We start from the raw sequence: 27,144 nt of genomic DNA on the forward strand, positions 1-27,144 counted from the left end.
ACTACTATCTTATCCCTGAGGAATTCTGAGGATGCAGCTGCCCGTGAGACAATGTTTCTGCACCTTGCAGGGCTCCTGCGGAAGGAGAGAAAAGGAGTAATTAGTTACTTAGAGCGCCGACCGTTTTTACCTTGAATCACATCTTGCCCCTACGTACCTAGCTCAGCCTTTAACAGTTTACAGAGCAAAGGCCAGTCCCCAGAGCTACCGCTCTCTCCCTCCCTTCTTTCCGAGAACAGAAGGAAAACAAGCTGCTAGGCTGTGGGGCGGAGGCGGGAAACAGGGGGCGGGCTCCTTCCCGCCACTCGGCCCACGGTGCGGCGCGCGGGGAACCGCGGGGCCGAGCGCGCAGCCCCGCCCCGGGGGCGTCACCGCCCGGCGCCCGCCCCGCCCCCGCGCCGACTGCCTTCTGTTTTCCATTTCCACAGGCGCTCGGGCAAGCTGTTGCTTTGCTCTCCGGCTGGAGCCTGAGGACGCGGGGTGGATTCGTCTGTAGGAGACTCCAGGCTGTGGGCAACGCCATGGCCTCTGTGCTAAGCAAGGACGTGGTGGACATCGAGGTACCGACTGCGCGCGGGCTCGTCTAGGGAGGGAGGGGGACGCAGCTGGCGGGTGCCCAGAAGGCCGCCGCGGCCACAGCAGGGCCGGGGAAAGTGGGAGAGGCGGGAAACTTTGCCTTCGCGGGAGGCCTTGCGGGGAGGCGGAGGAGCGAGGAGCCAGAGACCCGTGTGGGCTGGCAGGGAGGGAAGTGGGGGGTCCGCGACGGTAGGGGTGTTCTTTGGCTTGGGACCTGGCTGTTTACTTCGGAGTGGGGGTTAAAGAAGTCTTTGAGTGGCAGTGACTGAAGAACCACGAGTGTTCGAGAGAGATGGATTTTCTCAAAGGAGCGCTCATTTCTCACGCAGTCTATCCCGCACCTTCCCCTTTGCCCCTGTAAGCGTTCGCGTTTCCGGACACCTCCAGTCTGCTGCCCCACCTCCAGTCGCGGAATAATGCATATTTGCAAAGTATAGAAATAAAGATCTGTGTGTCAGCTATAGCAGCCCCTGCTAGCCTTAGTATTGCTTATGAAAATAACATAGAGAAGAATGGGATAAGGTATTGAAAATATGAAAAATACAGTGCCTTCAGAAATACAAAATAAACTGTATTTTCCTCTCGTCAACAGTTTTTGATTCTCTCTTGCACTGTTTCTGTAAAAATGTCATCTTTCTTCCTGTGAATAAAGTCCTCCCTGAAATACATGACCATTTCCTTTGACTTCTCCCTAAGACCTTTATGTATGCGATGAGACAGATATAATAACAAACAGTGATTTTAGACGTACTAACCCAATGTCAGCACTTTTGAGCTAAAATAAACTGCTTTGTAGTTTTTTGTTGTGTTTTGTTTGGGGCTTTTTAAGATTTGAGTCTCCTATGCTGGTAAAACGTGTGTATGTGCACGCCTATGTTTTCCTTAGAATGAAAAAATTTTCCTTTCCTCAGTCCTTTCAGTGGCTTAAGTAAAATTTTAAAACCACCTGTTTGCAGAAGAGCTGCTTCTTGCCATTGTGTTGCCTCCGTGTTCTCTCTGTCAGTGATTGAAGGAACTTTGTGTTCTGTTTGGGGGATGATAGTAGTGTTTTCTCCAGATTCCATACCTTGGGTTGAAAAATCCACTGTGGTAATAAGAGCCAAAGTATATTATGTGGACATGTCTACTTAATTTACTTGTAGTTTCTCTTGTGGATAGTTTACTTTTTTATATTGATCAATATGATATATTTAACCCAATGTTTATTCATGCACAGGGTAAAAGATACTTGATTTATGTCATTGTCCTTTTTGGTCCTTGTTACTTTGACTTCACCAAATGCCCCCTCTGCCCCGCCCCCCCCCTTTTGAAGCTAAGTCAAATAGTACGTTTCTGACAGTATTAGGTAGTAGTGATGTACCGATTTCAGAGATAAGAATGTCAGAGGGCAGATGGCTTTTGGCTTTTGAATTTATCTATTTCGCAGTTGTCCATGAAATCAGTTCATAACCATATTACACTAAGGAAAAAGATGCCAGTGAAACATTAACGACCAGCTTAATTTCATGAATTGTTTCAACTAAGACCATTTAAGAAGGTCAGGCCCTCACATTTACTCCCCTTAATCTAAGCTTAGTTGGCCCAATATTACTTGATATAGAATAGTGGCATTCAAGCTTTTTCAGCTTTTATGTAGTTCATATATGCACCACACTTTAATCAGTAACATCTTTCATCATGCATGGGAATTTTCTTTTCCCTCAAAGTAATATGCACGATTCAGGAGCTAGAGTACCATGAAAGGGTGTGAAATTAATCATTAAAATATAATGCAGTGAGGAAAAATACATTAAATCTAGAGGAATACATCCAAGCATAGATGTCTCAGGTGATCCTATTGACTCACCAAAGCTCATTTTTTTTTTTTTGGAAGAGTCAAAATGAATTATGAAGGTTCAATTTTCTATCAAATTTGAATGTATACATTGGATTTGCCTTTTTTGAATGAATTCTTTAAAATCATTGTCTAGAGGTTGATCTGCTTGTGACCATTGCCTTGTCTCAAATATGTGGAGAAGCACGTAATCTTTAAAAAAAATTATCAGTGTAAAACAGTAAGTGTTCAGTTGATGAATGTGAAAAGAACAGAAGGTGATGGTGACAACCCGCTTTAATAGTGACTAAATTTTCTCCTTAAGCTACCTATAGAACCTCAGGTTTCAGTGAAGCAGCCAAGAAATATTTTTGTTTCTGGGGAAAAAAGTTACTGAGGCTTACAAAGTTGTTTTGTGTGCTCACTCCATATTTCTAGCCTCAATCCAATAGTGCATCAGGGTTTGAAGGGTTGGGAGCATAAAAAACAGTCAGAAGGTCACCAGACTCCAAAACTGAAATATCCCTGGGCCGGAAGATAGGCATAGCAAGGATGCATTAGTAGGTAATAGATACTAGGCAATAGAATCTAGCTCATATACTAAAAAATTATTGTAATTGTAGTAATGGTAGCAGATGTATGAGAAGTCAGACATTTCTCCAGACCTATTAATGTGGTTCAGGGCCTGGGATCTGGAGCAAACTGCCTGTGGTTGAGGTCTATGTCTACCCCTTTTTAGATAGGTGACGTTGTTTAGGTTACCTAGCTTCTCTGTGTCACATCTGCATAATCTGCTAAGTAAGGAAAATAATCATAGACAAGATAATAAACAAGATATAAAATAGACAAGATATAAACATAGACAAGATGTAAAATTAGTAAATAAATGTCACAACTTCACATCTTGTTAGGAAAAGGACAAAACATGTTAAAAAATAAAAATATAGAACAAATATCTTAGGAAAATCACTGCCTGTGAAATAACTACTATTTTAAAGTTCATTAATGGTAGCTATATACTTTAAAAAGATATTTTGCTTTGTGGGCTTACTTTTTGGATTTAGCTAAATTTTGTCAAGACTGACTTTTGAATACAAATTCTCCTGCGAAGGTTTTAAGAAAGGTGAATATCAGACATTGATCACGTTCCCTGACCTCAGCAATACCTTCACAATAATTCATTTAGTTTGAACTGACAACTGGTCTGTTGTCAATATCTGCACTTTTAAAAGCAAGTAAGAATGATTTTGGAAGAGTTCACTTTTGTTCAATGTCTTGTTCCCCTCCACTGACATGGGTAATTGAGAATTTACTGTAAAAGTATAGCAGAGTGAAAATGTATGCAGGTACAGTGAGCTTTTAATTAATTCTTTGGATATTAGTAATTTTGGTAAGTATTTATAGCTGAACTAAATTGCTGTCCACCCCTTTACTGTTTCCATAATCCCAAATCAAGGTCTATTCTTAGAATTATCAGTTAATGATTCATAAGGAGTTATAAACTCATTTCAAATTTATGTTGAATAAGAAAATGATTTTAGTCCAATGTCCACAAAATCATAATGCTTTTAGAGTTAAGTAGAAATGGTTTCTGAATTACCGATACTGTGACTTCTATTCATTTGAGAAGATAATCTAGAATTTTCTGTGTTTGTTAATTAAGAAAATAAGATAATAAAACGATGGCTTTGGGAAATGGCAGTATAATGGAAACAACTTGGAGAAAGTAAATTTTCAGGAGAATTTTAAAAACAGGCTTATGAATTGGTAGAGATGGCAAAAGATATTTCAGAATGCCCTTTATCATAACTACTTTTGCCCCTGGGGAGGGAGGAGGTGCATAGATCCAAAGGAGAGAATAAGGATTCAACTTTGCAGAAGTTATGGGTTATTTATTTATTTATTTAAACTTAAATGTTTTTTACTGCATCCATTTTTGTCTCCTTCCTTTTATTGATTGGGCACCACAAATCTCTGGGAATGCTATCTTGACTTGCCAAGGCTTTTAAAGCATTAAAAAAAATTTTTTTTTAATTTGTTTTGTGAGTTTGAGTTGTTAAAAATGTGCTTGTTCTCCTTATTTTAAGCTGTCCCGTGGACAATACTTAATTTTATTTTAAAGTATTTCTCCTTTCTAACGAATTTAGCTGGTTGGTAGAAATGTGTCTGATTATGTGATTTGGAAAGTTACTCCAAATTTGGAGAGTTATTCCAATGATAGCTCCTTGTAGTTTTAAGGTACTACACATTCCTGTAGTTAAGGATGGTTATGTATGTATTCCATTACAGTTTTAAAAAGAATTTTACCTCCTACATGTGAAGTAGATGGCTAGTTTCAGTGGTTTAATTAAAAACTGTGAGATTAATGACTAATGATGAATCTATCACTAGGGAGATTTTTAGATTGGATCTGCTTAATCTTAATCATAGCAGATAGTGTTGACTGATTGCTTAATTGTTAAAATGTGCTAAAATTCAATAGTCTCCTTTCTTACATTCTAGAAGGAAAACCCAGTTTTGGAAAGCTCTACATTTACAGTAAGGAATTAGTAAGAATACCAAGAAGATCTCTAGTCAGAATGCTGAGATAACTGGATGATCATTAAGCAATCATATCTTTCCTAAACTGTTGGAATACAGCATTTTACCAAACTCTGTATATAAACAAGCAACAACACAAGAGCTGAAAAATAGACCTTCCAATAAGGTAAACATGTGTGGTCACTGTGGGTGAATTCTAGTAATTAGCATAAAGTTAAGTCAGAAAATTAGAAACACTAAAATTGAAGACAATGAGACTAAAAAAAAATCGTCATGAAATAATGTGACAAAGGAACTGTAAGAGATTTGATATAGTCTAGGCTTCAGTGTGGCCAAAGAGATTGAAAAGTAGAATTGGCCAATTTGCTTTTCTGCCTCTTAGCTAAATGGACACAATGATATATAGGAGGAAGAAATCTTCAGTCCTTAAAACTGTAAGGAAAGTTCTGTGTCATTCATATCCTGCCTTAATTAAAAAAATATTTAATAAGGCATTCTAAGGTTATAAATTTATCTGTAATCAGGATTTTGATATTCAAATGTGACGTGTTTGCCTTCTGGACTTCATTTGCTCTTAATCCTCCATGTTAAGACAGAGGTATTTTTTGGCCTCAAACATCAATAATGTGGGTGTTCACAGATATCCTGGAGCCAATTATACTACTGATAACTCTTAATAGGATTATGTCTTTCCTGTGGTTTATAATTATTACTGCTTCCATTGCTTTTAATTAAAATGTTATACTAGTAGATAGGAAACAGCTGTATTTAACTCAACATATAACTTCTTTCAGACTCTTCACCACACTTATCTATATATTGATGTTAGGAACTCATTATTTTTGTATAAAAATTTTTATTTTGTATTTCACAAAATCAAGCTTCATTTCATGGTTAGTTTGAAAAATAAACCAAAACAAACAAACAAACAAAAATTGTGTTAAAACGGTCCTGAGTTCAAATCCTGACACTGTTATTTTTCTATTTGTGTGATTGTGGTCAAGTTGTTTCCTGGACTATCAGTCATTTCTTCCTCTGTCAGTTGGTTTTAATCTTAATTTATTTCATGCAATAAATTAAGGATTTAATTTATTAACTTTAATTTAATTTAATTTTATTTAATAAATAAGGATTAATTGGAGTCATGTACATATAATGCCTTAGACAGCATCTGTCACTTAAAATATGTGCTTTTTGAATGGTAGTAATTGTAAATATTATTATTGCATATATCATCTGTGTTATGTAAATGTCATTTGGCTAGAATGTTGTTCAACTCCAAGAATTAACTAGTGGTATCAAAAGCTGTTAAAATACGTGAAGAAAGGGAGAGTTAATGAAGTTAAAAGAATTATGAGTGAGGCTTATTACAGATGAAAAAATTTTGCAGACATGACTTATGAGAAAATTCCTGAATTCTTTTGGTCAGTATTACCAGTGAGATGGGGGAGTTTTTAAAATTCAGGTCAAATTAAAGAGACCTTCTTCATGTTGAGTTTTATTTCTATTTAAAAAATATTTTTAATACCCACTGTATTACCAACCCTCTAGTGTAAGCTGCAGGAGATTCAAAGGAAGTATGTGGCACAGGCTTTGTCTATATAGGATTATCCACATCTAAATCTCTGGGGAATAAGATTCAGATTCAGCATTGACTGTTCTCCTACCTCCTAACCCTTGCTGTTTTACTGCAGTGTACATATGGATTGATATTTTTGGTGTTTTTCTGAGTGTTTTTGTGACGAGATCAGGCGCAAGCATTGGTGAAAATGGTTTCTTGGCATTCTCAATGATATGTAGAAGGGATTGGTGTTATCCTTTTCTGAAAAGAAATCCCTATACAATTATTTTAAGAAAAAGTGTCCAACTCCATATCTCTTTGTGTAAACTGGACTAAACTTATAGTTTCTCTAAGTGAGCATATTAGCTTCAAAGAGAGTTTCTTTCCGGACTTCTAAGCATCCCTGCACACACTGTATTTATAACTTTTTGAATTCCTAGGAAGGAGGGAATTGGAGATAACCTATTTTGCACCAGGAAAAGGTAAAGTGTGCCCTTTCTAAAGGATGACTCAGATAATAAACTTTGTATACTAGGTTATGGTAATTTAATTTCTTTGAGGATTTCAGCTTGGTTGTGTAATAGCATTCTCACTATCTTCTACCTCTATCATAATAATTAAAGAGACAATCCGTGTCCCTACCTCCCAGGTGCTTGGAAATTGATATTATGAGTGCTTATGAATGTCCCCTTGAGGTACTCCTGGCTAGGCCACTTTGAAGAAAAATCTCTTCATCAATAATGAAGCCCTGAGGGCCACTTCTCAGGGGACCCACACAAAATTACATGTCAACTCCAGGCCTGATTTATACAGATGGTGCTCAAGGATGGAGCCTGACTGTACTTCTCCCTCCCCCAATATTTTATTACCTACCACTCTCTGCTGATCCTCCCCATGCCCTTCCCCACCTTCACCTCTCTCCCAAAACTTCATCCTCCAGTTTTCAACTTGTTTTACCTACTCAAGATTGTCTCATCTAAGTAGATCTGTTTGTTTAGTCTTTGTGAAATCCTTTGAATGATATTAAAAATTGACCATAGTAGCATGTTAAAACTTTAGAAATGTTAGTATGTTTAATTAAAGACCATGAGGAAATCTTCAGCAAAACAATAGAAGATAATGTGTATTTACTATATGTTAATTAAAAGAAGTATCCTGGGATAGGGGCCAAGCCTGGGGATATTTTTGCTCCATAAGTGAGATCCCTTGCTGTCTGACCTTGTGGAAATCATTCAACCACTGTGAAGAGTTTGCTGATTCCTCAATGAGTTTGCTATTGATCAGTCTTTTACGGATGGTTTGTGATACAATATGGCAATGGTGAAATCGTTTGGAAACGTGACCTGCTGGGTGATCATATTAAGGAAATGCAAGGTAGTGGTGTGGAGCTACTGTATTTTACATGCTAGGTAGGATTAAGTGCACCATTTATACCAGCTATAAGGATTTGATATACTTATTCACCTGATTTTTAAACTTTCTTCATGCTTGCTTGCTTCCTTTTCTTTTTTAATCAAATGAATGAGTTAAGTCTAAATCTCTCCTGAGCACACAGAAAAAGTCCGATCCTTCTTTATATGGCTGGAGTTCTGTGAGGGTGATCTGGAATTAATAAATTCATATTTTTGTGTGTCTGTAGAGTGATGCTGTATTTAACTAGGAATTAAGACCAGAGATTCCAGAAAGGAATCAGTTTCTCCAGTGTGCTTTTTGATTGATAACTGTCAACGGAAACTAGAGTACAGATAGTGGATTCCCAGCCCCACAGAAATTCAAGTTACCTTTCTCTGACTCTTTGCACCACAGTGTCCTCAAAGCTTTGGGAATCTTCTTCCAAATGTTCTTCCATGACAGATTTTGGGAAGTGCTGGTGAAAAGTTTGAAATCCTTGGTAATTCAAAGAAGAAAAAGTCATTCAGTTCTCTTCACAGATCCCTAGGATTAAAGCATAACAACATTCACAGCAAAATACTCTTTATTGGGGGTTAACTTTCAATAATTTTTAAAAATTTCTCTAAATTAATTATTTTTCATGATCATTACAGAAGATTTAAAAGATGCAAAAAAAAGTGAAAAGAAGATCCCAAACATACAGTCATACCACATGAAACAGTCATGCTGATAGTAATTTAGTATTTTCCTATACATGAGGTTTTTTTCCCTAAATAGTTTAATCATGTATAATATTCATTTAGGTATAGTTGATTTACAATATTGTATTAGTTTCAGGTGTATAACGTAGTGATTCAAAATTTTTATAGATTATACTCCATTTAAAGTTATTATAAAATGTTGGCTATATTCCCTGTGCTGTACAATATAACCTTGTAGCTTATTTATTTTACACATAGTATTTTGTATCTCTTAATCCCCTACCCTTATCTTGCCCCTTTCTGATTCCTTCTCCCTACTGGTAACCACTAGTTCTCTGTATCAGTGAGTATGTTTCTTTTTTTGTTATTTTCATTCATTTGCTGTGTTTTATTTTATTTTTTGATTCCACATGTAAGTGATAACATACAGTACTTGTTTTTCTCTGACTTATTTCACTAAGCATGATACCCTCAAGGTCCATCCGTGTCATTGCAAATGGAAAAATTGGCAAAATTTCATTCTCTGTTTTGGCTGAGTAATATTCCATTATACACATGCACGCACGAACACACACACACACGTGCGCGCATGGCCCCACCCACCAGCAAGCAGGCTGCCTTAAGACCCCCTGAACCCACAGCCTCTCCTGGGCATGGCCCTGTCCATCAGAGGGCCTAAGACTTGATGCCACACACCAGGGAGCAGGCACTAGAAGTGGGACACCCCAGCGCCCTTCAACCAGAGACTCAAGGAATCAGCTGTTTCCCAGCTCTTTACTGGACACGTACTAGTTCCAGAACCCCCTGGGTCCCAGTATGTGGACACCAGTATGTGGACACCAGTCCCAGGTCAGTTGCACCTGGCAGCCTGCCGTGGCAGGACCCAGCTCACTTACCAGCGGGCTACCACCAGCACTGGGACCCAGTGGGCCCTGAGCCCTCCTACCAGCAGGCTAACACCAGCTCCGAGAAACCTTGGGCCCCTCAGCCAGCCACCCCAGGGCTGGCCACTCACCAGTGGGTTAACACAAGCCTTGGGACACCCTGGGGCCCTGCAGTCAGAGACCCTGGGACTTGGCTCTGCCCAGCAGTGAGCTGGCACTAGCCCTGGGACCCCTGGACCCACCTGCCAGTGTCCAGCACAAGCCTCAGGCCCTGCCAACCCTGGCCCCACCCACCAGCAGGCCAATATCAGTTCTGAGATGTTTCCTCAGCCAGCTGCCCTGATTTCCAGCTTCACTCACCAGCACACCAGCACCAGGTCTGGGACACCCAGAAACCCACAGCCTGCTGTGTCAGAACTGGCACCACAAACTAGCAGACCAACACTAGATCCAGGAACCTTAGTGCTTCGTCCACCCACTCCAGAGCCCAGCTCTGCCTACCGAGCCAGTACTAGTCCCAGGACCCCCAGGGGTTCCACAGCCAGCTATCTTGTGACCCAGTGCTGCCAACCAGTAGCCAGCAGCCTCTGCACAAGGCAAGGCCTGGCAACCAACTGGACGAAGGGCTGGCCACGCCTGCCAGGCCATCCACAGTAGTCAGCCTGCCACAACAGAAGTACCCATGCAGCCTTCATAGAGGCACCACTAATGCATATAGCTCTGGTGATCAGAGGGGAGTATACTGCTGGGATGCATAAGGCATCTCCTACAGAAGGCCACTTTTCCCAGGTTAGGAAACATAACCAACCTACCAGATACATAGAAATAAATACAGCAACTTAGGCAAAGTGAAGCGACAGAGGAACATGTTCCAAACAAAGGAGCAACGTAAAACCCCAGAAGAAAAACTAAGTGAAGAGATAGACAGTCTTCCAGATAAAGAGTTCAAAGTAATGATTGTGAAGATGATCAAAGAACTTGAGAGAAGAATGGATGGACAAAGTGAGAAGTCAGAAGTTTATAACAAAGAGTTAGAAAATATAAAGAGGAACAAAATAGAGGTGAAGAATACAATAATTGAAATGAAAAATACACTAGAAGGAATCAACAGTAAATGAAATGATACAGAGGAACAAATCAGTGAGCTGGAAGACAGTGGAAATCACTGAAGCTGAACAGAAAAAGGAAAAAAGAATGAAAAGAAATGAGGACAGTTTAAGAGACCTCTAGGACAACATCAAGCTCACTGATATTCCCATTATAGTGGTCCCGGAAGAAGAGAGAAAGGGAAGAGAACATGTTTGAAGGTATCATAGGTGAAAACTTCCCTAGCCTGGGAAAGTAAACAGACATCCAGGTCCAGGAATCACAGAGAGTCCCAAATTGGATCAACCCAAAGAGGACCACACGAAGACACACTGTAATTAAAATGGCAAAAATTAAAGATAGAGAATATTAAAAGCAATGAGGGAAAAGCAATGAGTTATGTAGAAGGGAACTCCCATAGGCTATCAACTAACTTTTCTGCAGAAACTCTGCAGGCATAATGTATTTAAAGTGATGAAGGGGAAAACCTACAACCAAGAATACTCTACCCAGCAAGGCTTTCATTCAGATTTGATGGAGAAATCAAAAGTTTTTACAGACAAGCAAAGGAAAAAGAGTTCAGCACCACCAAACCAGCTTTACAAGAAACGTAAAAGAGAGTTCTCTAAGGGAATAAGAAAAGGCCAAAATTAGAAACATGAAAATTATGAAAGGAAAAAGCTCATTGGGGAAGGCAAGTCCACCACATACAAAGCTAGTAAGAAGGTTAAAAGACAAAAGTAGTAAAATCATCTATATCTGCAATAGGATACACAAAACAAAAAGATGTAAAATATGATGTCAAAAACAGTAGTAGTGAGGGGGTGGGGAGTAAAAATGCAGGGTCGTTAAAATGCATTTGAAATTAAGAAATCAGCAACTTAAAACATATATATATACATATATATATATGTATATATATATAGTTATATATAAACCTCATATCAACCACAGACCAAAAATCTATAATACATACATGCAAAAAAAAGAGAAGGAATCATATATAATTTTATACTTGCTTTTTTATCCTGTCAGAAGTATTTCCCTACATTCTTACTATTTAAAAGGCAGCATGATTCTCTGGGAGTGGAGATACCAAAGTTTATTGAAAACATTTATTAACAGACATTTGTTTTTAGTGTGGTTATTAAAAATAATGCTTCAACAAAATTCTTAAAATGTAAATATACTTGAGAGGGTGGCTTTAATGATTTGTAGTGCATGTCAGTTCTGCCCTTCTAACCTACAATGATTCAACTGAATTAAGCATTTTTAAAAAGTATTTTTTAAATGGAAAAATGTCTCATTATTGGGTACAAAGAAAGGACAAAATGGAATTGGAACCAATCACCCATTTGCCTCATCCTCCCACCACTGACACAAGGCTATGGAACACTCAGGCATCTGGATGTCCTTTCCTTTGATGTGGATATGACTTGATTTGCATTCAGTCCTGATCTGATGCTTATTTCTAGATTGTGACTTTACTGCCTGATGATGGTTCCTTATTTTTTCTGCCCTGGGAGAACAGGATGAGTAAGGTTGGGATTCAAGTTGTTATCTTGAATGAATAAATCTCAGGATGTGATTGCAAATGAATAAATGTAACACCAACTGCAGATGTCCCAACATGTGACCAAGGATGGTAACTTTTACATTGTAGCCCCACCTTTAAAATCACTCTGTCAGGCCAGATTCTCAAAGGATTCTTTCACCTTAGGTCTTTATATCAGAAGAATGAGTTGTGTGTGTGTGTTTGTGTGTACACACAAGCACATGTATGTTTGCAATTTTTTCCTTTTTCTTTTCCTCATAGTACTTAGGAAGAGAAAAGGGGCAGTTAGTGTAACTACTTTTGCCTCAACACAGTTTTCTCACATGACAAATTTAATAAAGCAAAACTTTTTTTTGTCTTAGATGTGTTAACCAAAATAACTTAAAAAAAAACATTTTCTTTTCTTTATTTTTCAAATTTTAATCTCTTGGCTGTGCCTCGTGGCATATGGGATCTTAATTCCCCGACCAGAGATCCAGCCTGTACCCCCTGCGTTGGAAGCATGGAGTCTTAACCACTGGACCGCTAGGGAAGACCCAAAATAACTTTGATTCATGCTTCATTTTAAAGCTAAAATTTACTTGCAACCTGAACTCTGAACATTGGTATGCTTAAGCCTCTATATTGTTTGAAAGAGATAAAAACATTTGTAGAAGAAAATTCTCATATGTTCATGAATATTACTGCCCATCACCCCTTCACGCCAAAACTAGACAGTAATAAACAAAACTTTAAAATATTTTTATACATGTTTAAGATCACATTATCATGAAAGGATTCTAGAAGAGAAATTATCCACTGCAGGTATGACTGTTTTAAGGATTTGAAATATTTTTGAGTTGTACAAATTCATATGGCTGCTATCAGTGTATGAATGTGTATGAAATGATACCCTTGAAGGTTAATATTGATTTTTAATTTTTAAATAAACAATTTGATGAAAACTGTCTGATTAGTTCAATTTGCATTTATTTGAATATTGTAAGTTTGAACATTTTTCCACATTTTAAAATAGTTTGCATTTTCTTTTAAACAAATTATGTTAACAGAATTTTAATGTAATAATAAGAGAAAATAAATACAAATAAGAACAGTAGAAATATCACCGATTTTAAGAAAATTAAGTGCTAATGAATTACAAAATCAGAACAAAACTAATGCTATTTTGGAAACATACCATCCACTAAAACTACCCTCAGATAAATTCAGAAATGGCAATAGATCAGTAGACTTAACCTATTAAAATATTTATTGGTAATATGTAATGGATCATTATTATTTATTTTAATTGTAATGAAAGGGTAGCATGGATTAGTGATTAAGAGTATAGGCTCTGGAATGAGAGCGCTAGTGTTTGTATCCTAGCTCTGCCACTTACTAGTTTTTGACCTTAGCAAATAACTTTTTTTGTTTGTTTCCTTGCCTGAAAAATCGGGGCAGTAATAGTACCTATATCATAAGATTGTTGTATGGTTGAAGGAAATAGTGCATATTCAATACTACATATTTTTAATAGTTCTAACGCATAGCAACTGTGTAATTAATGTCAGCTGTTAAAATATTAATAATGGCTACTAATTATTGTTTTGACTCCAGTGGACATTGTATCTCTGAAAATATGGTGTTTTGATATTTTAAAAACACAGAAATCTACTTTTTTGTTTTGTCCATTTAAAAATATTTATAAATTTCTTACTGTGTGCTAGGCACTGGTCTAGATTTCAGAAACACATCCGCAAACAAGACCAAAAAGATTTCTGCTTTCAATAAAATTGCACTACAGTAGGCGAGTAATAGACAGTAAAAAAACTTTAAAATGTGCAGTTAGTTTTAGACAGTATGACGAGTTTTGGTAAAAGTAAACCAGAGTAAAATGATGCAGAATGACTAGTAGAGCCTTCTTTATATGTAGCAGTCAGAGCAGGCTTCCTTATGGAGGTGACTTTTGAACTCAAACCTGAAAGACCAGAAGTCTGCCATGGCTTTTGAGTTAAAGAAGAAAGCAAATCAAAGAGGTAGGCTAGAACTTAGTTTGAAGAGCAAAAAGAAGTAACCGGTGTGAGGGAGATACAGGTGTTGTATGTAATGGCATTAAGTTTGAAATCCCTATTTGATATCAAAGTGAAGATACCAGATAGGCAGCTGGAAATAAGCATCTGAAGATCAGTGAAGCAGTCCTAGTGAAGATGGATATTGGAGAATTATGGGGCTAAAACCACTTAGAGACAGTGGAGCTAGACAAGGGGCTGAGGAGTCTGGTATCACAGAGACCAGGGAAAGAGGAAGGATGTGTTAAAGTCAGCTGTCTTTATTGCTGTTGAGAGGGTAAGATGAGGGCATAAAGATTCTTTAGTTTGTTAACATGGAGAAATCGTGAGCTTGACAATAGCTAGCTTGGAGAAAGGAGCCAATAAGAGTGGACTGAGAAGAGAACAGAATATAAGGAAGTGATAGTATGACAAGTGATAACTCTGGGGAAAAATTCTGCTGTAAAGAGGAACATGGAAATAGGGAAGTAGCTGGAAGGGGATAAAAGAGCATATACACGTGTTAATGGAAGAGATCCAGTGGAAAGAGACACCAGTGTTGAATACATAGGAGGGATAATTACATGTATGAAAGGATTCTTTTGGTGAGAGGGAATAGGATTGATAATATAAGCATTAGAGTAGAAAAAGTAGAGAGGTGGTATATTGGGTGGTGGGAAATTGAGGGAGTTCCCATCTGATGGTTTTTATTTTCTCAGTAAGCGTATGAGGCAATATCGTTAACTGAGGCTAAGAGGAAAATGGAATATAGATTTGAAGAACAGACGAAACTATGAATAGATTTTCTGCAAAGTGGGAGAATGAAAACAATAAGAAAGTAGAGTAGAATTGTTACGCAGTGTTTGTTTTCCATTTGAAATTTGTCAAAAATTTAACATGAGAACAGTGAACATAATTGGGAATTCTCCAGCCACTTTTAGCTGCTTGGGTAGCTAGAGAAAGTAGTTAAAGGGCTTAATTGGGTTCAGATTTGCCTGGGCAATGAAGTTGATGTGAGAGAGGGGAAGGGAGTTAAGGGTGTTTTGAAGATGAGGGAAGTCAGAATACCAGGGGTGCAGTCAATGGATTGGCAGTCTCAGTAAGGTCAAAGAATTTTTGTAAGAGGGAAGAGTATAAGAGGTGAAGATTAGAGTGGTGTGTTTGAAATAAAGCTTTTGGAGGTGGTGCAATAATTAATAACAAGGCTAAGGGAGATGGTGGCTGAAGTGATGTGGAAGAAAAAAAAAATTGTTGGTGAGACTGTTGAGTAAGAGGCAGATGCTGGATGATCTAAGTGGCTGTTGAAGTCACTGGACTGCTGAAAAGAATGGAGGGTATGGAAAGAAAACTCGATGTTAAATTTTCACTGAATTTGGGCAGAGGGTGGTGTGGTGACCAAGGGGTTGGTAGATGACAGGAATGCAGAGTTATAAGGAGGAGAATCAGAGGAAAGATGATGTGAAGATACATGAGGAAAGATGGCCATATGACTACGGAGGCCGGGATTGGAGTGATGCATCTACAAGCCTAGGAATGCAGAGGATTGTATGCAAACACCAGAGTGTCCAAGAGACAACCTACAGGTTTCAGAGGAAATATGGCCAGTTGACACTTTAATTTCAGACTTATAGGCCTTAGAACTGTGAGCCTGTTGTTTTAAGCCACCCAGTTTGTGGTATTTTTTAATGGCAACCCTAGCAAATGAATACAGATTTTAATATGAATTGCAAAAAAGCTGGGATATTTGTGGAAGGAAGCAAGGGAAGGAAGGATGAGATTTTGGAAGTAGAGATAGCTAAAGTTTGTAAAAGAGAAGATCTTTATTAAATTCACATCCATAGCTTAAGGAAGTAATTAGGGTTAAATATCATAATATATTTTAGAGAACCCTAAATATGCTGTTAAAGTCCTAGTTCTGCCACTGTATAGATTTGTCAAATTAAGCTAATTTCTGTATCTATAAAATGGAGATCATGGTCATTGTCCTGTCTGCCTCATACTATTATTGATTGGAACAAATGAATGAAGAACAAATGCATCTGGAAGCTGATATTATCACGAAGTTCTTTAACTTACAGACATGTACAGTCGTTGTATGAGGGGAAAATATGTTTATTATCAAATATGATAAAGAACCAAGTAGATACATTCTAAAATCTACACTAAAAATTAAATATGTATTTTTCCAAAGCTAAAGTTACCAACAAGGTATATACCTTCATTCAGTTTTATAAGTAATTGTTAAGTATCTGCTATATCCTAAGCTCTACATTAAGTACCATGTGGGAACTGGCTAAAAAGATAAATGCGTCTCCCTTCAATGAGCTTATGACATCAGAATGGAATTTGAAGCAAATTGACAAATAAGTATAAATTAGGACAGAAGGTGAAGAGTGCTTGGGTGTGATGGTTCAGAATTATGGTGTTAGAATTAAAGTATGCATGTTATAAATCCACATTCATGCAGCTTGGTGATTTAGCTTTACACTATTTTCATTTTATTAAATGATAATAAAGAGATACATGTAAGTTGTGTTATAATCTTCTCCCACCTTCACTCCAATCTCCTGTAATTCAGGGGCCAAAAATGAGTTAGGTGTCTGTTTCTAGGGACAGGTAGAGGAGGGCTCTCCTGGCTTAAATGGGTCAAGTGTAAGACAGGTGTAAGTACAGGAGCTTGCAGTGTTAGAGTTAAGAAGGGTGAATGTGGGTCTGTGTACTCACAGCACTTTTTTCCTCCCTGCCTTACTTAAAAACATGTTTCCAGCCTTACAAAGATATATTAGTTTCAGAAATGATAAAACCAAGGGCATAGAAAGGTTAAATGGTTCGACTAAAGTCAGTAGTGAACTGGAAACTAAAATCTATGAATATGAGCCCAGTTTTACATTGCTCTTTATTCAGACATTAAAATACATGACATGAAAATGAGGAGTAAAAGAAGTACAGGAGTGGGAAGTCCTTCAAACGTTACCTCATTTTTTCCCACTGTATGCATTCACAAAATTTCTCAATAAGATGTTTTATATTCAGTTCTTCAAGGAGTCCTTCACATGTGTAAATGAAACAAGGTATGAATGGCTTCTAATCCGCAGGCCAGATGGTTGCAGTGGAGGGGAGCTGATGAGGTTTCATCAATCACTTCTCAACATGGTGTCAACTGACCAGTTTTGCCCTTTGCCAGGCTATGTTGATCTCTGACAGGACACAGTCTTTAATTGTTGGAGAAATTAGGAAAAATAGGCAAAATGGACTGCAGAACTGGAATTGGCTTTGGGATTCTATATGTATATATATATATTTTTTTCTTTAGTTTCTATACATTTAGACATTTGTTATAAAACATTCACTGGATCCCTTGACTGAAGGACATTATTCTTCAAATTCTACTTTATAACAGTGATGATGCCACTGTCAAGACAATCAGTTCATATTTGAGAATTAGAAAAAAATCATTACAAGGCTATGATCTGTGGTTAATTTATATAAGCCTAACCATTGTCTCTTTTGCATCTTTAGTACTAATACAATTTTGAATTAATTATGCTACAATGGCAAATACTTAAGAGTTGCATATTGTGTAATTGTAATTTGCTCTACAATGTTCAAAACAAAGCAATTTGTCTAGTTCTCAGTTAATCTGAAAATGAAATAAATCAGGAGTCTATGTAAATATTTCATTTCTCAATTTTAAAATAGTATACCTCCATATTCACCTATGGTTTAAAAATACAACCTTTGGGTTTGATAACTTTTATTCTTTGAGTCAACTTTTCTGGGGATATTAAATTACATTGACTAGTTATGCAAATGCTCATGCTATTACTCAAGCTCACCAGTGCCTTTTAATATCCATGGGAACTACTTTGGATTAATATGGAACTTTGAGTTCTTTCCATGTTATTAAGGTACTGTCACTGAAATGTTATGATTACCTTGCTGCCCAGTGAATCCTGTGGAATAATCTCTGAATTATCCCATTGTTTTAATAAAGGCATCTTTTTTTTTTTTTTTTTTTTTTTTTTTTTGGTGGTACGTGGGCCTCTCACTGCCGTGGCCTCCCCCGTCTCGGAGCACAGGCTCCGGACGCGCAGGCTCAGCAGCCATGGCCCACGGGCCCAGCCGCTCCGCAGCACGTGGGATCCTCCCGGACCGGGGCACGAACCCGCGTCCCCTGCACCGGCAGGCGGACTCTCAACCACTGCGCCACCAGGGAAGCCCATAAAGGCATCTTTAAATGTAATTTAATTAGTGTAACAAATGGACAAAATAAAAATAAAAAATAAAGAAAAGCTTTTAAGGAAATCAGTGGTGCTCTTTATTATTCCTCCCAGTGATAGGCTGGTAAACTACTGATTGGGAGTGGAGAAAGGGGGACGGGGAGCAGGGAAGCCATGATTTGTAGTGTTTGCTGATTACCAGGGGGTAGATACATCCTCCACAGCAGGTTTTACACCCCAAAAACATGAAGTTGGGAAAAAATGTTAACTGTAGGCTCTCCAGTACCCGCTGGAGCTGGGTCCAGCTCCGACAACACTGACTTCTCTGCAGCTCTCTCCATCTTCTCTGCATTCCTTTTTTAGAGGCAACACTTTTAGCTGTTCCTGCTTTTAATTTACCCATAGTATGATTCATCTATCACATTTTTGGACATTTTTCTTTTTATCTTTGGCTATTTGCCTAGCAGTTTTGGAAAAGTACAGTTTTTTAAAAGACCACCTAAAGATTAAGATTTTTAAAACATTAAATATTTGGATCTCTGGGTTCCTCTAGTACAGTTGAAACTAATTTAAATTACCAAATAGTGGGCTAGAAAGTGAAAAACAGTGAAATGTAAGATAGTTCCAAGAAAAGTTTTCCAAGGAATAATTTTAGAAAGATATTAGTGAACCTGAAGATATTGCTATGTTAATAATAGAATTAATGTAATAACACGGGACATTTCTACAGCCTTGCTCATATTAGATATTGCTTTGCTAGTCTAGTATGTTTTGCCTATTTCAAGATTCTGGTTATGGCAGAAGCTCTACTTTGGAACTGATTCATGAATTGTGAGAAACACCATTTTTTTGTATACTTAAAAGTTATCAAATGCTTCAGTTCCATAACCTGTATTTTTAGGAGGGTTGAATTTCATTGTATTTAAAGTTTTCTTACCTTTTCCAATAAAAAGTTATTATGTTCAATGTAAAAAAAAAAGCAAAAGAAGTCTGAGATATCTCATTCTCTGATAACGTTAAACAGATAATTTCTAGTACTTCGTTTTTATTTCACTTCATTGTAAATACTACGAGATGTATTAATCATCCAGCCTTTGCTTCCTTAAATCTTAACAAGTGTGTAAATAGCACAAATGTTGCTCACAATTAATTCTGTTATGTAATTATGTAGCAATCTTGTTAATTTCCATCACAGAGAGTCTTCCATTAAGTCAAATCCTCCTCTATGCTAACATAATAACCTTAATTACAAGTTAATATCCATCATTTTTGAGGAAAATGTTTATACCTTTGAATAAGTTTAAATGCCAGGAAGGCTTATAGAAACTATGTGGACCTATACAGTGATGGAATTGCCTTTTATCAAACACCTGGAAGTTACTACAGTTATTTAGATTGAAATAGAGAGTAATAGCTGATTGTTTCCTAGTAGTATGCCCCATTTTAGAAAAGTCTTAAAAGGTAAATGGTTCTGTTTGTATGCTCTTTTTACTAAATATTCTATGACTAAAATAAATCTCACTAGAAGCTGAATGCTACTAATTTGATAAAATTATTACTCATTACACAGCAATGTAACTCTGCTTAAAATTTATTTTCAGTTATGAATCTGTAAAATGACAGCTGAAGTGCAAGAAGCTTTGTATTGAAAGTGACAGTGATAATTTACTCATCTTGAGATGAATAGTATTTCAGTGGCAATGGAAAACTTTTAATGCTTAAAGAATTATTTTAAATATGGGGATCATGTGATCTTTCCTGTGGAAACAAAAGAAGCCTAGTTTTATCCAAAAAATCTGAAACACTGAACTTCTGACCTATTATGCCTCTCTCTGGTCTGAATATTTATACGTTTCTTGATTGTTGCTCCATTTCTGCTTTTATATATACTTCCAGTCAGAAGTGTGGTCAGAGGCAATGTAAAATAGTGGATAACTCAAAATATTTTGTAGCTTCTTTGTAGTAATATTTTTATATGAATATGGTGAAGTAATGGAATCAGGAGACTTGGTCCTAATCTTGACTGCCTTTAACTTGGGTTCTCCTTTCACCTTCCTAAGTTCATCTATCTGTAAATGGAGGTCCCTTACAGCTCTAACACTCTAAGGAGGTGCAATTCAATTCATTGTGAGCCTCATTTATGTTATACCTATACAAGGTACTGAAGGTACTGAGATGAGTCATAGCCATTCATTATAGTCGATATGCTCAAGTCTTGTTGGGCAGACAGGCACATAAGTAGACTTTTTTTTTCTTTTTTTTACAGTGTAGATTTCAATTGGAACACACGATCTAATAATATATGTAAAAAATTTTATAAACTGAAAGTGTTAAGCATATAATTTCTATTATAATGGAAGTAGTGTTACTTGGCATTTCTAAGTTGTAAATTGTATTTTTGGTACCAGAGCATCTGTGATTTCTTCACAATTAAGGAAAGATCTTAGCTTTTCAGATAAGATGTCTGGACTTCATTCAAATTCAACAATTGAAAGGCACTGGTAACATGCTGTATTTCACTGTCAGTTTTTTTAGTCTATGTGTCATTTGTAAGATAACACCAGTACTCAAGTGATGTGTCAAAAAGAATTGAACACTTTTTCCTAAGCCAGTTCTGTATCTCAATTTTTATTTTCTGTGGTTACCCTTTCTCTTATAATCACAAATTCCTGACATGGGAGATACACTTATTTTTCTGTCTCTTACAGCTTTCATTCATTGTCATCACCTCCTTCCAGAGTTTCCTTAACAATATTTCTAAGATTTGCCTCTTTCTTTTCATTTAACCTCGAAACAGGTAATCAATGTATACCAGTTAGTTTGTTAGGTGCTGTGGTAACAGACAGATAATAGATTTTTCTTTAAGTCTGACTTATTCATGTCTTATTTACATTGTTATATGTCCTAATACAAAACTCATTTCATTATTTACAGTGAATATACTGCAATATTTGAGTTACATACATTAAAAGTAAATATGAAGGTAATATTATTGCTGCCCATGGAGGAAGTAGAGTAGTGATTAACAGTATGGAATCTGAAGACACTCTGCCACTTTCTGGGCAAGTTACTTCACCTCCTTGTGATTTTGTTTCCTCATCTATAAACTGGCAATAATAATAGTAATGGCATCACAGGATCAACTTGAAAAACTCTTAGAATGGTGCCTTGTGTACTGGAATCTCCGATTTAACATCAGCTATTATAAACAGTCGTCCAATGTAAGAACGTTAGAAAAATGTGCCTAAGTATTTCTACAAAGAAGAAACGTTATAAAATTTTGAGAAAGAGGAGTTAAGCTGTCTTCTTGTTTGAAATATATATTAGGCTGAGAATAAATCCTGAAATTAAGTCCAAAAATATTGATAGAGATAGTGTATCTTGGGAGCACAGAGTGTGTAATCTACCACAGCCTGGTAAGTTGGGTTTAACATAGCTTGGTTTGAGTGGATTGAAGGCAGGGAGTGTGCAAAGGATGGCTATGGAAGGTTTCCAGAAAACAGTGTACGAATGAACATTGGGTAAATTTTTATTCACATCATCGTGCCATATTGTAAAAAATTCATGTCAGTTAAAATGGAGAAACCTATTAGCAGTCAATCAACGGAGATTAAAATGAATCTTTTTTTTTTTTCTGTGCTGGCACAACAAAGTTTCCATTGATCATTTTTTGAAATGAGTAATTTTTGGTTTAGGATTTTTGACATGGTGATGGGTTTCAAGAAAAATACTAACTTACGCTGATGTGATTTCCCATTTTTCTTTTAAGTACGTAAGCCAAATGCTTTCATTTTGATGTTTATATATATTCTGGCTCCAAATAGTTTGCTTGTTGATGGGACTATCAGTGCTTCCCATACCTAGTTGGCCACCAGAATCACCTCGGGCACTGTAAGAACCAGTTTATGAGGCATATTATAGAAAAAATTAATAGAAGTGTCTTAAACAAGACAGTGATTTATTTCTTCCTCATGTAAAGCATCCCAGAGATACATAGTGGAGGGCATGCAGCACCTTTTTCTTGTCAGCAGGCTTCTGTCTTTACACTCTGATATCCTCAACTCCACCTCATCGTTCAGTTTGGAAGTTAGAGCTCCAGAAGGATGGAGGAAGGGGAAAAGAAGGGTGTACCCCTCCCTTTAATGAGACTTCCTAAAAGACCCACACTTCTAAATACATCTTACTGGCTGACACTTGAATATATGAGTGGAGAAATCACTTTGTTGCCATTTAGAGAATTTTTCTATGTTTTTTTGTCAAGATGCTTTAGAAAGTTAAGTTGTGTGGGACAGAGTGACCGTTAAAATATGGTACTCTTGTCTCTACTTCCACTTCTGCTCAAGGTGGAGTAAAAGGGAATGAGTTTACATTTTGTGTCAGGGGTGCCCAAGACCACTCTCAGACTCATTGATTCACTAGAAGTATTCACAAAACTCAGAAGTTATTATATTCATGATTACAGTTTATTACATGAAAGATATATTAAAATCAACAAAGAGAAAAGGAACATAGGTCAAATCCAGAGGAAACCAGGCACAAGCATTCAGGTGTCCTCTCTCAATGGAGTTATGTGGGACATGCTTAATTCCCCCAACCACAATGTGTAACCACATGTGTGAAGTGTTGCCAACCAGGGGCACTGACCCAGGCCTTAGTGTTCACAGTTTTTATTTGGCCTTAGTCACAGAGGCATATAGTGCTACATGGCTGACTTCAGTTACTCAAGCACCAGACCCCCAGAGAAAAAGCAGATGTTCATCATTAATCACACTGTAAGCTTAAACTATCTAGTCAGGTTAGTGTAGCATGGCCCAAGACCTTAGGCATATAAAAGTACTCTGATCAGAGCATTCCCAGCTTGGTTCCCAGGAGTGGGTCAAGGGCCACTTCTGAAAATAGTCCTTTTCTGGTAATGTGCAGGATTTGAGCGACTCAGGCCTACTGAACGAACCCGTTCCTGCATACATTCCCACCTGACAGTAAAAAACAAATGAAGCATATGAAACAATGGTTTTTAATAAACTAGCTATCTGGCAACAAAAGATTCTGATCCCTGAGAGACAGATAACAAAGGAGGAGAGCCCCCAATATTTGCCCAGCTTACTCTCTTGAGAGAGTTTATAAACCTCATCTCAGGAAGTGGGAACCCACCCAGGGCCTGGTGGACTCTGGGGAGACCAAGGCCATTGGAGTTTGTAGCACAGAGTAACAGAGGAGAGTGCTTCTTAGAGGGAACCCCAGAGCTCTGAAGACCCCCCCCCCGCCCTGAGTCTTCCACAGAGGAATGATCAGCACATGAATGTGAGAAAAGTGACCCAAAGCTGGGTAAAGAACAATCTGAGAGAACTAGAAGGAACAGTACCTGACATTTACACTGGTCTGGGAAGAATGCTTGCTCCCGCCAGCCAGACTGGAACACTTCATGATTCATAGGGCACTTGCCTCAGTAGTGGAAAATAATTAACCCTAGACTGAATGCTGCTCAGATACCACCTCACAAATCTTAAAAGCAAGACCCAAGAGGATCAAACTGTTTCCACATAACTATGTCTTAGAACAAAACTCAAGAACATAAATAGGAATACAGAAATATCCCAACAAGGTGCAATCCACAATACCTGGCATCCAATTAAACATTACTAGACATTTTTGAAAAGAAGTAGGAAGATACAACCCATAATGAGGATAAACGTGAACGAATTGAAACAAACTCAGAACTGACACAGATGTTGGAATTAGTAGAGGACATTAGAATAGTTATAACGTTCTATGTGTTCAAAAGTTAAGTAGAGGCGCAGAAGATAAGACAGAAGTGCTAAATTGAACTTACAGAAATGATAACTACAATATCTATGATGAAGGATACACTGGATAAGATGAAACACTGATTAGATAGTGCAGAAGAAAAGATAGTGAAATATCTGAAATGAAGCATAGAGAGAAAAAAAAAGAGAGCTGCAAGTTGTGGGACAGCTTCAAGTGGCCTAATATATACGTACATGGAATCCCCTAAGGAGAGGAGTGGTGGTGGGATGAGAAATCAGAAAAAAATTTGAGAAAATAAATCCATAGGTCCAAAAAGCCCCATGAAGCCAAGTAGAAGAAATATGAAGGAAACCACACAAAGACACATCATAATCAAATTGCTGAAAACCAGTTATAAGGAGAAAATCTTCAAAGCAGACAAAAACACAGGCAAACTAGTTCAGAAGAACAAAGATAGGGTAAACAGCTTTCTTCTTGGAAACGATGCAAGTGAGAAGACAGCAGAGCAACGTATTTAAAGTACTGGGAAAAACACACAACTCTCAACCTAGAATTCTATACCCAGTGAAATCAGCATTCGAAAACTAAGGTGAAAAAGACTTTTTCGTGAAAAAGACTTTTTCAGACAAAAGCTGAAAGAATGTATCAGCAGCAAACCTGCACTGTAAGAAACGTGAAAGGAAGTCATGTCCTTCAGACAAGGAAAATGATATCAGGCAGAAATATTGATTTACACAAAGGAATACAAAACTGCAAAAATGGTAACTGCATGGGTAAATGTATGGTTTTTACTTATTTAAAGGTCATTAAAAGGTAATTATTTAAATGAAAACTATGTAGTGTGGGGTTTATAATATATATAAAAGTAAAATGCAACATGGATAAAACATTGAAAACATTGTGCAAAATGAAAGAAAGCAGTTACAAAAGACCATATATTGTGTGATTCTGTTTATATGACATGTCTGGAATAGGTGAATCCATAGTGAGAAAACAAATAATCCAATTAAAAAGGCAGATGCAAATAGACGTTTCTCAAAGAAGTCATACAAATGGCTAATAGGTATATGAAAAGGTGTTCAACACCTCTATTCATCAGTGAAATGAAAATTAAAACCACAGTGAGAGCCTACCTCACACTGTTAGGGCTGTTATCAGAAAGACGAAAGATAATGAGTGCTGGCGAGAATGTGGAGAAAAAGGAACTCTTGTGCACTGTTGTAGGGACTGTAAATTGGTACAGCAGTTATGGAAAACAGTGTGAAATTTCCACAAAAAATTAAAAATGGAACTACCACATGATCAGCAATCCCACTTCTGGGTATTTATTCAAAGGACAGAAATCAGTATCAGAAGAGAAGATACTTGCACTCCCGGGAATGTTCATCGCAGCACTAGTCATAATAGTCAAGATACAGAAACAACTCAAGTGTCCATCAGTGGATGAGTAAATAACTAAAATGGAGTACACACACACACACACACACACACACACACACACACACACAGAGGAATATTCAGCCATAAAAACGAAGGAAATTCTCTCATTTGCAATGTCGTGGATGAACCTGGAGGACATTGTGCTAAGTGAAATAAGCTGGGCACAGAAAGGCAAAAATAGGGGCTGGGAGGTGGGGGAAATGGAGAGATGATTGTCAAAGGGTACGAAGTTTCAGTTATGCAGAGTGAACATGTTCTAGAAATCTGATACGTACAGCGTGGTGACCATAGTTAATAGTACTGTATTACTTGACATTTACTGAGAGTAGACCTAAAATGTTCTTCCCACACACACACACACACACACAAAAGATAACTGTAAGGGGATGGGTATTTTAATTAGCTTGATTGTGGTAACATTTCATAATGTATATGTATATTAGAACAACATTGTATACCTTAAGTACATATACAATTTTATAATCTCTCAATTATACTGCAGTGAAGCTGGGAAAAAAGAACAGACAGATCTGTAGTCAGGAAGTAGATTAATGATTGCCTGAATCTGGGAGTTTGGGGTAAATGGAAAGTGACTACTAATGGGTATGGATTTTTTGGGGGAGCGGGAATTGATGCAGTGTTCTAAAATTGTTTATGATGATGGTTACACAACTCTGTGAATGTACTAAAAGCCATTAAATTGTATACTTTAAATGGGTAAACTGTGTGGTAAGTGAATTATATCTCAATAAAGCTATTATAAAAATTACTTGAAAAGTTAAAAAAGTGAAAAATATGAAAAAAAAAGTAAAATGTGTGACAACAATAGCACAAAGAGAAATACTGGGCAACTTGTTCATCATCAGAGAGTTGACAGGAGCTTTTCTAGTAGTGGTAGGAGCAGAAAATTATTTCAATGAAGACCCAGTGGGTGGCTGAACATTTTTTAACTGGAAATATACATGCATTCCTCTGTGAAGTGTTTATGCCCTTTTTGTATTTATCTTTTAGCATTTTCTTGTTTCCTTAATAATTTGTGTGAGCCTTGTATATGTTATAGATTAATGCTTTGTCATATTTCTTTGATAAATTTGATTGATATAGTTTAATAAGTGTTTGGAATAAGATTTCTGAGTTAGGATGGGAAATAAAATCTTAATATCTAAAGTCCATTCCAACTCTAATGTACTGAATCCTAGAGACCCTGAGAAGATGCAGAGAGTTTAATTTTACTTATTCCTGAAAGGAAACCAGTTTAGGTCAAGTAGTATTTAATTACAACGGAAGAGTAGTAAAAGAGGCTTCATTTCTTCATATTTTAATTTAGGTTTAAATCCAAAGTATTTAAAGTGAGATATTTATGCCCCTAGTTGGAATTGCTAGATCATGTTTGTTAAAGAATTGAGATATCTTGATCTGACTTCACACTGCATATTTTCCATTAGCTAATACTACTTTTTATAATAAATGGAGATCATTCTCTTAGGCACTCAAACAAGGGTCATTAAGAATACAAGATATCACGTAAGAGAAAGGGCTTAGATAGTAATTATATCCATGCATTTTATATTAATTAAAAGTT

At 37.1% G+C, this 27,144-nt stretch overlaps 1 protein-coding gene across 2 annotated transcripts in view; it reads left to right on the forward strand.

Moving 5' to 3' along the window:
- Nucleotides 1-426: 426 nt before the first annotated feature.
- The window catches only part of DPYD (dihydropyrimidine dehydrogenase), an 810,282-nt gene continuing 783,564 nt past the window's right edge, over nt 427-27,144 (forward strand). For both annotated transcript variants that reach the window (XM_060139525.1, XM_060139524.1), the window contains exon 1: nt 427-560. In XM_060139525.1, coding sequence (XP_059995508.1) covers nt 522-560 — 39 coding nt within the window. In that variant the 5' untranslated portion in view covers nt 427-521. The remainder of the gene's footprint in view (nt 561-27,144) is intronic.

Source organism: Lagenorhynchus albirostris, chromosome 2, assembly GCF_949774975.1.
Source record: "Lagenorhynchus albirostris chromosome 2, mLagAlb1.1, whole genome shotgun sequence".
Classification (NCBI taxonomy): domain Eukaryota; kingdom Metazoa; phylum Chordata; class Mammalia; order Artiodactyla; family Delphinidae; genus Lagenorhynchus; species Lagenorhynchus albirostris.